Source organism: Seriola aureovittata, chromosome 8 (genome assembly GCF_021018895.1).
Source record: "Seriola aureovittata isolate HTS-2021-v1 ecotype China chromosome 8, ASM2101889v1, whole genome shotgun sequence".
Lineage (NCBI taxonomy): Eukaryota > Metazoa > Chordata > Actinopteri > Carangiformes > Carangidae > Seriola > Seriola aureovittata.
This window is the reverse complement of record NC_079371.1, coordinates 13,847,800-13,861,346: the sequence shown is the minus strand read 5'-3', so window position 1 is coordinate 13,861,346 and position 13,547 is coordinate 13,847,800. Positions and strand designations below refer to the sequence as shown.

Here is a 13,547-nt window from a genome sequence, read left to right as displayed (position 1 = left end):
TTGCTTTCTCTGACCTTGACCATTTCTTAGGACGCCTTCTCTGCAGTTCAGGTGACGTAACACGCCACTGCACAACACTGATGGCAGAATTTCACTCAAACTGTAATTGCCAGCCATTATGTGTGGTGCAGGAGCACTGTGTAGGATGAAATTACCTGTTGTCCCCCTAAGTGTTAGAAAAGGACAAAGTTGTAAGAAAAAAAGAAAAGGCTACCATGTTTCTTTTATTTGTTCTGTATGTTGACAACTCAGGCATGGCTACATGTGGAGTGGCAGACCATTGAGTGTGGCTCACTGTGCTACACAATGGTAGCAATTTCAGCACCGTGCCCCGTACAACACAAGAAAACTGGGCAAACTATCATTCTGAGGGAGCTTCTGAGACAAATCTCACAGGACCATACAAAGATAGTCTAAGGGTGGCTTAGCGGCCAAGAGCTATTCTAGGAAATGCTTGCACATTCCCTCCCCACTAAACCCCTTGGCTTTCTACTGCACCTCGGAAATAAAAGATACCAAAGGTTGAAAATGTTGCTGGCTCTTTTAATGCTTCTCGCTGTTTTACTCGTATGGAACCTGGAACACAAGGAAATTAATCTCGAGTACAATGAGAATATAATGAGAAGAAGTGAATCAGGGATGCATTGCCAAGGATGCTCTAAGAGGAATTTCCTGCAAAAGATAATACAACCACAGCCTAGGCAAGGATTTTAGAAAGCTTTATATTGTGAAAAGGGCAAAGAAAATGATTGCAGATGATCACCATAATGAGCAGAACATTTGGCTGGTGATTTTCCAGGCATGAACAATTCAGGACATTGCGCTGGAGAGGCCTTGGCAGTGGGGAGACTCTTTAAAAATGCAAATTGGTATTCAAGGCAGACACGGACAGCAACGATTCTGTTCATTCCAACCCAATGTTAACGTCATCCGAGAAGCCAAGATGGACTTGTCATTTCTGTCTTGCACCGTGCTCTCAATTCCAGTAACCTTTCTTTCTTTATTTTGTTTAGGATTTCCTCCAGAGTGCTTGCATCTCCCTCTTTAATTACAGTTCATTTGTAAGGGCTCATGTCATCTCCAATATTCGTCTATCCACAAAGCGTAGAGTGTTGTGTAGACTATAAACGAAGACTGTATGATATTATCCTACATATCTGGATTTAGGGCCGACTCCATTAGGCAACAGAGAATATTGCACTGCAGTTTAATAGTGAATCAATTAGATGATGAAGAAAAGCTTCTCCCTGTTCTGCATGAGGCACCTATTAGCATAATACAGTGCATTTCTTCTCACTTGCTTTAATCTACTATGTTCAGCACATGTAACCTGTTGCTGGAAATTGGACATGCAGTATACGCTGTGTCTGCACTTTCTACTGCGTGTTCTCCGATATTACTGCACATGGTGAAAACTTGCCCTTCTTTACGGCGTTCTTCATAATGAAATAAAGCATATGAAAATATTAATGGCTGGTATAAAACACTGTAGGCTTCATGACATATTCCACTTTATGAAAAAAAAAGTAGGTCATATTTTCAAAGCAGAGTCAAAATTAATTTCCTATATGGGTGTACTACAGCACTATAGCACGAGAGCAGGTTCACAGACGAGGCTTTAATGCAGAATCTAGACCAAATTACATGAAAAACACATGGGGGGGAAAAACTGGCAAATGAAAATAACGTAAGGCCTCAGTGATTAAAAACCGTTAACTATTCAGACCTGATGTAGACAGGTGGGATGCTGCAGGCATAGCAATGTGCTGGAGCTTCATCAATAATATGTGCACTGACTAAAATTCTGCTTGCGTTGCAGACATCCATTGGTTTAGTTATGTTTGATACAATTGTAATTGATTGGCAGATAGCTACAACAGCCTTTGGTTTGTTTTGTATTGTTCTGTACGTGGATTCCCACAAAGCCTATTTATTCTTTAAAGCTATTTATTCTATTAAGTCCATAAGAAAAAAGACGAGGCTTGTTCCAGTATCACAAAAGGCTTCAGGCGCATATCTTTCACGATCAAAATCTTTCACTCATTCACTATTCAACTCAATTAATTTGTACAAGATGGCTTTTAGTTTAGACATGGGATTGCAGACGTAGAGTAATAGCCTCTTATCAACTTCAGTTTCAGTGGAGTGAGTCTTTAGGAATCTCTACTTAGAAATTCAGCTTCAGATATTTGGATGTTTCTAGTTATTTATTATTTAATGACAGCTGACAAAAACAGGGATATATGGGAGTTATTATTGGCATGTAGTCAGAGACAGCAGCAGGCCTGATGTTAGATAAACCACATCAACATTCATTAAGGAACTAAATGGACATTCAGAGATGGGCTGACAAAAGTGTTTTGTCAGAGTGATTTAGAAAAATGCGTTTTTATGTATTTTTATAGGGCTTATCTATTGAAAAGTCGCTGCTAATGACAAACCACTCCACTTTGAACAAGAGCTCCAACACTGTGGTTCCAACCACACACTTTTACAGTGGTGATTGTGAATGTTCCTCCAAGTAGTTGCAGTTTTCTTGTATGAGAGCACTGAAAACAGTAGTTTTTCCAATGAACTTGCTACCTTATTAAAGGCACTGTAGAGAGGCACTTGGGAAATGGCCTGAATAAAATTAATTGTATTAAAATCAAGACAAGTGAGGCTACTATTAAAAAATAAGAAAAGTACCTAAGCATTTCATTTGATACATGATAGAGATGAAACAGGAGTGATCCTCACCTTGACCAGTTCATAATGTTGGATCCCATTGATCCCTACATCAGGGTCAAATGCTGAGGGCACCGGGTATCGGGTGTTGATTGCCGTGTTCTCCGGGATGGAGATGTTTATTACAGTGGACTGGAAGAGAGGGGCGTTGTCATTCACGTCCTCGATCAGGAAGCGGATCTTGACCAGTCGGAAGATCTCGTCAGGCAGCACGGCCACCTCGATCTCATAGTAGCAACGTTTCTCAGCGAAGACCCCTGAGCACAGCTTCTCCCGGTCAATTCTGTGATTGGTGGTAAAGATCTCCCCCGTGTTGGCCTCCACTCTCACCAAAGGCACGTCACCTGTCTTATACACAGGCTTGAACTGCAGCGGCGAGGAAAGCCTGATGTTGGGGTCTAGGTTGAGGTCCAGGTCCTTCCGCAGGTTGCCGATGCGGACGTTCTCTGGCTGCTCCTCCTTCACCGTATAGTCCCTCTCCTGGGCCCAGCATAGCAAGACCACACCGGTGAGCAAGACCACCAGCACATGAGCCTGACTTGCTAAGTCCATACTCAAGGGTGGATGGGAGCCTCACTTTTACAGCAGCAATTCTGTCACAAGAGAGAGGAGAGACAGAGAGAGAAGAGAAAAAAAAAGAAGAAGAAGAGAGAAAGACAGAACACACAATGTCAGTGCACAGAATTACATGGCATTCAAGTTCTGCTGTAATTAGTACTACTTTCCCTCACGGAGAGTTTTCAACTTGACCTATTCATCCTAACTAGTTATGAGCCCACATCATTCCCATGTCTTTGAGAGCAAATTAACGTCAGTTTTACACAATTAACCTTTGATGACATCCACTGAGCAAGCAGACACGTAAAGGTTAGTAGTTCGCGTATTCCATCACTCCATTTCATCGCTGTAATGAACCATTTCATATTTTTATTGAGAGGTATGAAAGCAGTTGGGTTCACTGTTAAGACTAAATAGTTTGCTTTCAAGACTTGTTCACAAACTACGGTGCATGGGGGGGGGGGGGGGGGGGGTAAGACTGGGAGGTAGAGAAAAACTGTTTTCATATCTGAGTCAGTGTGAGTCAATATGGTGCGGTGGTGTCTTCATCAACTGCACCTCGCATCCAGACTTCAACTGATTTGGAGGCAGCTTAACTGAGCCCTGAGCATTGGTGCTTGAGCACACACAGTCAGACACACACTTGCAGTCGTGCCGCTTGACAGCAACTATTAATGGAGAGCCTCATTTGCTCTGAATGTAAACAATTGAGCTCTCAAATATTTCATGAACGCCCATGTGTGTAAACATACGCAGTATGATAAGAGTACTGTTTAGAGAAGCCGCGGTGGAAGGAGACAACAATGCGAAATTATTTATTGTGAAAGCCGTCATCACTCAAATGAGTGGAATTCAATCATAACTTCATTACATCCTGACGAATGTGTTTTCTCCAACATCAAATTTAAACAGCACCCAGTTCCGTTGTTTGTGCTGAACGATGCCTATGGTAACTGAAAATGTAGTGCAGATGGGTTTACCATCACTGAACATTATTCATTAATAAGTTGCGTTGGGTGCCAATTCATTTGATGCTGTTGTTCTACAAAATCTTTAACTGTATTATATGTGCAAAAGCTTGCCAAAGGGCAAGAACCCCAATTGCCAAAACCCAAGTAGGTCATTGGAAGATGATGAAGGAGTCATACTCATTGTCAGTATATGCTAGCATGAAATATTGACTGCTCTCCACCGGCTGATTGGTAGGTTAGTTAGTCAGTTATTAAGAGAGTTACTTCATGCGGTTTGCTAGCTCACATTTTGATTTACGTCTTCATTCAAATTCAATTCCATCATTCCCACCACAATCACGGTGCTTTTAACATCGCTGTGTTGGTAAAGCAGGGAAATGATGAAAGTGTATCTGTGTTCAGTTGATTTTTTTTGCAGTTAAACAATAGAATCACATTACTGCTCTTTAGATTGATTTGAGTGCGACGTTATGTGTCAGGGTAAAGCCACCGAAGCACAGCTATGTTTACTTCTCATAATAATACTGGCTCCCCCATGTGTATACCGGTGCAATATATTTAACGACTAATATAATTTCATTGCTCATATCCCACTGTGTGTTTAGGTTCTCCAACCCCCCTGAGTGTTTATTAACCTCATATGATTTTCCTCAAGATATTGGTTCGTATTCATAAGGCAGCCGCCTCCATATCAAACGTCCATTTCCTACCAAGTATGGCAAAAGTGTGTGACAGGCATCACACAAACAGCGCACAGCTGGTCCTGAAAATACATACATACCTGCAGTAACAAGGGACTGCAAATAGCTCTTTGGGAACCGTAATATTTTCCAAGTTTATGAAATTTCCATCCATTTGCATGAGTCAAACAATATCCTGTAGAAAAGGTATGACTACCTAAACTGCACTACAGGGGTCCCCTAAACTGGCAAGGCAACAACATTCATAGCCACAGAAGCTCTCGGCCTACTGACAAAGGGGAATTGATTAAAAATAAGAATTTAATTAAGCTGGTTTTGAATCAGCAACAATTGCAAGGCATCCGTGCAGCCGGTACAGACAGATTTTTTTTTTTTTTTCCCACACATTTCATAAAGCAGTCACACGAGACTCATTAAAGACAGTTGGACAGAAAAAAAAAAAAAGAAAAAAAAAACATAGCTGACATTGATCACTGTGAGGGTTATTCATTCTAAACATATAGCACAGGCAGTGCTGCACTATCATGCCAAAATATTGATGAGATATATCCCATTAGTAACTGTGACACACTTTACTTTGAAGTGTGCATCTTTCTGAGAGTGAGCGGCAATTGCTTTACTGTGATGATCGCCAGGCAGTCCAAGGCTGAGCTCACACGGCGCATAATGAAGTTTAAATTACATCCTTAAATGGGATGTGATTCGCTGAAGTAAAAAACAGAAAAGATCAAAGCATGATCTACATTTTCTCTCCCTTGTAAGTGACAATAATGTTTCGCAGGATGAAGGGGTGGAGTGTGTTTTTGACTCAAAGTACATGCAGGAGTACAAATGTAGTAACTAGAAGGACACCTTAGAAATTCTAATGCGATGTTGTGGAACAACATTTTACAAATATAAGAGATATACATACATGCAGATAGAGAGATTAAATAGATATATGGAGCTATTTCTCTTGCATGAAGCTAAAATGCTAAAATTCTGACGTAAGTTGTTTTTAAAGGGAAGAGAAGCATGATGACCTTCTACATGTTATGGCCGAACTTGTTAACCTGATGTGTGTTCTTTTCTCTCAACTGTGATTTTCCCAACATTTGCGCGGCTTTTCACTTGTCAAAACTCTTTATAAACCTGTCCATGAGGGATAAGCTAGGTGAGAGAAGGAATTGTGCTGGAGGGGGAAAAAAAGTAAGAGGGAGGGAGAAAGAAATCCTAGGTGTCAGTCAGAGTGTCTCCTTTGCTTACATTTCACTAGTCTCCTGAAATGCTATTTTGAGCCCCAGACAGCAGGTTGAATCCAGTAGGCAAACTCAAGCCTCCCTCTTGGGAGACACAGAGTGAAGAGGAGCAGGCTGGCCCTGGATCACTTTACACGACAGCGTGATGGACAGGCCTTCCTGGTGTTTGCATCCGCTTAAGGGTAGCAGTGAGAGGGGGGGAGACATACAGCAATCATCATCCCCGCCTACCCCCCACCCTCCCACCCCCCACCCCTCTACCTTCACCCCTGAAGATACCCTCAACTGGAAACTTTCAGTGTAGTTACTCTCCGGCTGGGACCCAGGACATTTGGAGTCCTTTAACTGTCAAAGCCAGGTTTTCACCACTGTTGTATCTATCAAGACTGCCTGTGGATCGAAAGAGATTTTCAAAAGAGGGCATCGGCAGATGTAATACTTTTGATTGTCTTGGGCTTTCTCTCTTTTAACAGCTCTAAGGATCGCTGACAGGCTGACAGACCAGGTTTCTGTCAAGATCAGTCAGTTCTTTTTCAGTCCACACAGCCGGAACAATTTTCCTTACACGGTGGTGGAATAAAAGTTGTTTTCCCATGGGAAAATTCAACAATGACTTTATTACCTAAGTCGAGCTGGAGAGTGAGAAAGAGCGAGAGAATGATGCTCGACATAAATGGCTGCATTGACAATGTTAATAATAGATTTAATATACTGCCAGAAAATGCATGAACTTCAATTGCATTGAAGTTCAAATGTCACTGGGACATGAACGTAACACTATCTTCTACAAGTGAAAAAAGAATTAAATGATATATCAATCTTCTGACATAATGTTTGCATAAAGTCTGTCAGTGCTGTTTGGCTGAATAACCCAGCGGCTATTGTCATTCTTTGATAAACCTGGATTATAAAAAAGTTGTACAGTAAAATGGTCGCTGGGTAATACTTTTTTATCCTGCTGTATTAGCAAAATGACAAATTAATTTAGAACGTTGTAATCATGGACCTCAAGAGGGCAGTCCATACATGCAAATGTAATCCTAATGCTAAATATAAGTGATCAAATTGGTGTAGCTTTTTGTCATCTGGTATGTTAACGATGACTTTAAAAATCTTCACTTTTAATGAAAATGTAACAAAATCGAATTATAGAGGAGTAGATGAACTGTCAGAGAATCTGTGCAATTAATTAAAACAAAGTCAGAAAAGTTAAAACTGTAGTCTGAAACCATAAATATTAAGAATAACTGCTGAACTAGAATTTTATATTTGAATAATACTTGAGAAAAACTGATTTGAGAGCATTTTTATATATGTCACAGTAAGTGAAAACTGTGCTGTAGACACCACCATATTCAATATAACATCGTATTATGGGAAATGAAAAGGAGAATTCAGCTATGATGGACAAGCTCTTAACTCGTTTAATATAAACTGTGTGTGACTTTGGAGGCAGAAATTTTTAAAAAAGCAACTTGAACGTCTTCAAGTGGAACAAACACAGTGAGACGAAAAGTGAAAGCAAAGCAAAGAGACAAACATCTCTGACACCTGGAAGGCACCTCTGATTCTACAGGTTAGCTGCACCGTGAACTCTTCAGCATACAACTTTTGATTCCCAGACTCATTTCTCTGCAGACAGTATTTACTTCAGTTTATCACAGGCAGAAAAAAATAACGGGATATATTATTATAACACCTACAGTATGTGAGGATATCACAGACTGTGATCAACTGCTCTATACCTGCTGGTGAATTTGAAATGTGGATGTGCATGAGCAAATGATTTTATTGCTATTTTCAAATCTAACAAATATGCTACTCAGCGTGCTCCCATTTACTCACTCACTCTTTCTTTTCATATAAATGTATCAGCCTACAGACAAAATGTGTTGCTCACCTTGGGGAAGGTTCATATTACCCATTTGATTTAATTCTCCAGCAAATACAGAGTTGAATAGGCCTCGTGGGAGTCTTTATAAAACGGGCCCAATGATAATCTCTTGCATATTGAGCAGGTATAACATATTAGGAGCCCATACAACTAACTGTGGCGGTTAGAATCTTCGGGCCAAATGGGTTTTAACATCTGAGTATTTGAAGTGATATTCCTGATCGGAAACTAATGGATACCTCTTTGTTTTTTTTTGTTTTTTTTTTTGTTTTTTTTTTCCCGGAGTCTGAGATTGAACAGGCTGATAGCCCCTGAGGTTGTGGTCAGTGACAGCTGTACCGCTTGACCAGGAGCGCGCTGTTGCCGCGCACCCAAGCACCGAGATTAGCGGCCAAGCTGCACTGAAAAGTCCCCGCAGTTGGATGCTCTTGGAAAGTAGGCCTATCTATCTAGCGATCAGTGTTGAGCAAGACTAATGAATGCCCGAAGTCGTGACCAACCGCGCGGTACACATTCGTAATGCGACAACTCGGCTTAGATTCTCCACGATTCACCGTGTCCGTGGATAATTTCTATTTACGTCAGGTGCACGGGGACGCCTGTTATATCTTTGGAACAGCTCTAGGAAAACCCAGGGAACATCAAAAATGACCCACTATCGCAACACACAGATTCATCCAAGTGCCTTGGCGGACCACCACTAAATTTTCGCCCAGCTTATGTTGCTTTCAATGATTGTAAATATAGCGCAGGTCCTCGCCGGCACTGGGACATCAAGTTGATTTTATACGAACCACATAAATTAGGCTGCTGGGCGCTCTCCAGCGTCTCTGACTGCGCTCAGGAGACAGACCAGTCATGTGAATACGAATGCTCAGAGGGCTCTAAAGTAAAAACACATTTTGATCTCAATAGTTAAGTCGTGATTAAGAGCAGAGCTTACCTTTTCCGCTTGGATAGGATGAAAAATCAACCGCGAGTACCGTCGCGTAGGGACATCACTGATTTACAAAAAAGAAGTGCCATGAATGAAACTGAAGTAGGGGAAAGGGGGAGAAAGGATCCTCATCAGAAGCAGCAAAATGCAGTGCAAGCAGAGGAGAAAAAAAAATGTTATCCACTACAAAAACTTATCCATGCGCTAAAAAATTGTGGTCCTCATGTGCAAGAGACAGAAAAATCATGTACAGCGATCAACTTTGAGAAGGAGACGCTGTAATTCCTCTTCGGATGTCTTGGGTTCGCAATCCCACGGGCGGAGATACGCATTGATCCAAGCTTGTTTTTCATAAACTTTGTATCCCTAGCCTACGTTTGCCTTGAAATTCCTACTTTATTTTGCCTCCTGAAAATCGGTGGCACCAAACTTACACGTGTGCGTTAAACGCTTCTTGACCCGCGCGTAAAACTTCAATCCAAGAGCGCAAAAAAAAAAGGACTTCTGATGAAAAACTGAAAGCATACAGCTAATTTATTTAAAAAAAAACAAAAAAAGACTTGTTTAGACTGATTCGAGGTTGAGTACGCTCCCCCAAAAAAACTCTTAATGGAGGGATGCAGAAAGCGCATCGCCCCCCCAGTGGATTTGGATCAAAGTGTGCCTCAGTGCAGCATCACTTACAGGAGCCGGGATAGGCGGTTCACCGTATCTGTCTGCTAAGCTGTAGATGTCTCAGTAGTATTGTATGAACTCAGTTCCTCAATACTGCCCACCTCTCTCCCTCTCGCTCTCCCTCCGACTGACATCATGGCGGAAGGAGGAGCCAAGCACAGATTTAAGAGCCCCGGTCCTCTTAAAGCCGCACTGCGTTGGAGAGATGCTCGCGCCAAGATGTAGGTGGATGGCGGGGTATGTGTGGACCACAGATGCCTCTGCTGTTTTGCAGTAGCCACACTGCTCCAGTAAACCCGCCTGAAAGCAAGAGGGGGGCACTGTTCACTTTTATACCGAGCCTTGTGTTTCTGCTCTTCATTTCCAACCGAGGTGTACTGTAGCCTATCATCGGCACCTCTGAATAATGATGAGGCTCAAATTCCTTTCAGACATTCCCGAGAGTGTCAACAGGCCATGGCAGAGCTCCTCTCAGGGATGAGAAGAGAAATTAGCCTGATAATGGCTTTGTTCACAGTTTCCATAGTTGCCACGTATAAAATGGTGTCAAATAATTTCTGCGCTGTACGAGCCAATCACAGTTCAGCTTATCATGAGCACATTGAGCACTTAATTGCAAGAAATGATAGAATGCCAACAATAAATAACCAAGAAAATTGAGAGAACATGTCATTGTATGAAGATTGACAAGGTAACTCAAATGCCTCATTGAGATGACAATGAAGTGTGAATCAGATTAACAGATGAAAGTTGTTTAACGGTTTGTATCTGCGACTATAAAAAGCATTCAAGTGAAACAGCCAATATGTTTACAGCTGTTAGGCACAATGTCAAACAGGCGTCACAGCAACATATTGATTGGCTCAAAAATCACTGATCACAAATCATCAATTTGTCACTTTCCTGCCCTCAAATACCCTAAAGTAGATTGTAACAGTTGCTTTTATGGGGGTCATAAAGGGTTATAGTCACACAAAGGTCAAATCGTCACCCCGGCCATGTTCCAGTTAATTACTCCTGTCCCTCCGCCATCACCTCATACAACAAATGGCTGCAACTGCATTCTAACAAGTTTAGCCCCTGGCAAGGTTTAATAAACAACATCCTTCACCTGTTCACCAATTCAATCCACACTATTTAATGTCACACTACTCATCCCTGAAGATAAAGAGGCAGGGATTTGGTCAGATGATTGTCTCTGTTTAAGCCCAATGATTCTTCAGTCTAAAGGGAACTTCTTCTTGGAAATTTTCGGTAAATCTTGAAGTCAACTAGTGTACTAAAGCATTTGTTTTCTTGATTTCACTGTTATTCTCTGAGGTTTCTTTAAGGACTTAACTGACAGCCAAAAAGCAATATTATTTTTCAGGAGGCAGGCGATTCCTCGTGCATGATGCACATGGCTATTTTGATATTTTCAAAATTAACTGTCAGAGGAAACTTTTGGCATTTCTAACAAACTGGAAGAATCTAATACCTGCACTGTGTCAAATTTTAAAGGATGCATCAATAGAAATATAGCTATTTATGTGTGTAAAACCTAACACTGGTGGGGATTAATATTTTGCCCTTGATTGATTATTCATTGCAGAAATAATAAAAAAAAAGTTATAATGTTGCAGCAGCTTAACCAAAGCATAAGATGAGCTTAAAAGTCCACTCTGATTTTTTTTCTTTCGTAGATTTTCGTTCTAGTGAACAACACCAACGCAAAATTTCCCCCAGCTCATTGTTACTTTTCTGGAAGTCAGCACAGTTCGGGGTCGTGTTTCAAAACATTAACAAGTTAGTTGGGAAACTGAAGGATGTGGATGTGCTATCACATCTCAACTGTATCTCATGCTATATCAAAATCAGGGAATGTACAATTATCTATGTTTCCCCTTACAGGACCTCAAAATTATGTAAGATAATGAGCATTAACATGAAATGCTAACTTTTGTTATATAACTTTTGACTGGGTCTTGTGTCTGAACTGTCAAATACAACTGTTTCCCACATTGTTAAAACAAAACTGTGCCCCACTAAGGGAATCAGTTGCATATACAGTAAGCTCAGCTTACTTTTGTTTTTTTTTCTTTTAAAGATATGATCAAATAGACCTTTTCCTCAACATTCCCTTTAATCATCCTTGCTGTTGGCCTCCCACTGAATCCATGACTTGTTATTCACACATGTAAAAGAAATAATTGGTAGGAAGAGCACACTCACTAATATACCTTATCAGTCAGGCACAGCTGGGCAAGGGGATGGGTGAAGGAAGGGGTTGCAGAGCTAAATTGCAAGGTCGCCATGTATTAACACTCAGAGGTTTTGAGAAAGATTCTTCGCAGGCCATACTCAATTCAATACCATTCTGTGGTTTCTATATTATCCTTTCAGCTTAAGAGCATAACTTGTCCAAAGAGACCACAGTGCAGTAGCTGCTGCACCATCACCTTTGTTCATCACTCAGTTAAATGTTGCCATGGAACTTTTTTTTTTAATCTTTTACATTTGAACCTAAATCGTTCATATTAGATCTTTACAGCAGTAAAAAAGAAAAAAAGAAAAAAAGAGGGACAAAGTTCCCCACTGCACGTCACTCCTAAAGAGAGCAGTGCAAATATGTCCAGTGCATATTTTGTAGAAATACAGCAGACATTTCTGAAGAGTTGGAGACATCCTGACAAAACTTTTTTTTTCTTATCCATACAGGCTGGGTTTGTATCCATGGCAACTTTCACGAACCGCTGAGATTTACCACAATGAGTTGAAACTATCTCTATTGCCTCATTTCTTTCTGTCTGTTTCTTTCTCTCCCACTTTCTCAAGGATCTCTGGAGAAAGAAAAAGATTTGAGAAAGATGGAGTGGACCCAGTGAGGACAATTCAATATTTGCTTTTACCTTATTGACAACAGAGGTTGAATTTCATACAAATGGTGTAGAAACCCAAGGCAGACAAAAAGACACCCTGAGTGAAATAATATTTGAACTTTTTTTTCTGTACTGTATGAATATGCAGCATGCATGACTATAGTTTCTTCCGGAGCAGTAGATAGCAAAGAAGAAAAAGCCTTTAGGCAAGCAGATTACAGTCTGTCATGTCTGGGGCAAAATGGCTTAAAACAGAGAGACACATCACAAGGCATCAGAGGCTCTTTAATATTAGACTATTGCTTTGAGATTTCTGAAGATTATCAAATATGTACAATATGTGAGGTCTCCACATTAGAAGAGAAGGCATTTGCTTGTGTTGCTTTAGCTTTTCATACCTTGTGCTTTTGCTCCTGGTACCTGAACCAACAGAGTGCTAAAAGGCATCACTGTGAGAAATATGATTTATTTATCTACTTTGTATTCATGTATATTTCGCAAAAAGTAGTCTTGAATTGCAAATCACATCCTAGTGGTGATTTGATTTACGAAGTGACCCAGAGTTAGTAAATTGGATTTTGTTATACTATGACTATTGACGGTGCTATTACATAACTTTTTTTTTTTTTTTTTTCTAGAAACCGCACTATGGGGGGTGGGGTGGAGGGGGGTGGGGGGTGGTAACTAAGACACCTTGGACCTCATTTGATTCCTGATATCGCCATCCAAAAAAAAAGGAATTTAAATCATGGCTGAAGCAGGATGAGGAAAAGTTCATAAAACAAACCGCACAGAACTCTTGAGACTAATGAAGGGTCTAACACTGACTGACATGCATTTACAACACTCCAATTAGACATACAGGAAGTAATGTGAATTACCATTATTATCAATTGACATGTCGTCATCTAATGTTCCACCCGGAAATTCAAATGTGTGTGTGTGTGTGAGAGAGAGAAAGAGAGGGAGAAAGGTGCAGCTTATTGTT

The 13,547-nt window shown here is 40.7% G+C and overlaps 1 protein-coding gene across 3 annotated transcripts in view; it reads right to left on the bottom strand.

The window, feature by feature from the left end:
• pcdh11 (protocadherin 11) overlaps positions 1–9,995 on the bottom strand; it is a 125,958-nt gene extending 115,963 nt beyond the window's left edge. Inside the window, exons 1-2 of one of the 3 annotated variants that reach the window (XM_056382675.1) lie at positions 9,033–9,995; positions 2,740–3,320 (exon numbers count right to left, since the gene is read on the bottom strand). In XM_056382675.1, the coding sequence (XP_056238650.1) occupies positions 2,740–3,279 (540 nt within the window). In that variant the 5' untranslated portion in view covers positions 3,280–3,320; positions 9,033–9,995. The remainder of the gene's footprint in view (positions 1–2,739; positions 3,321–9,032) is intronic. The other 2 variants (XM_056382676.1, XM_056382677.1) reach the window with 2 other exon arrangements.
• Between the last annotated feature and the right edge of the window lie 3,552 nt (positions 9,996–13,547).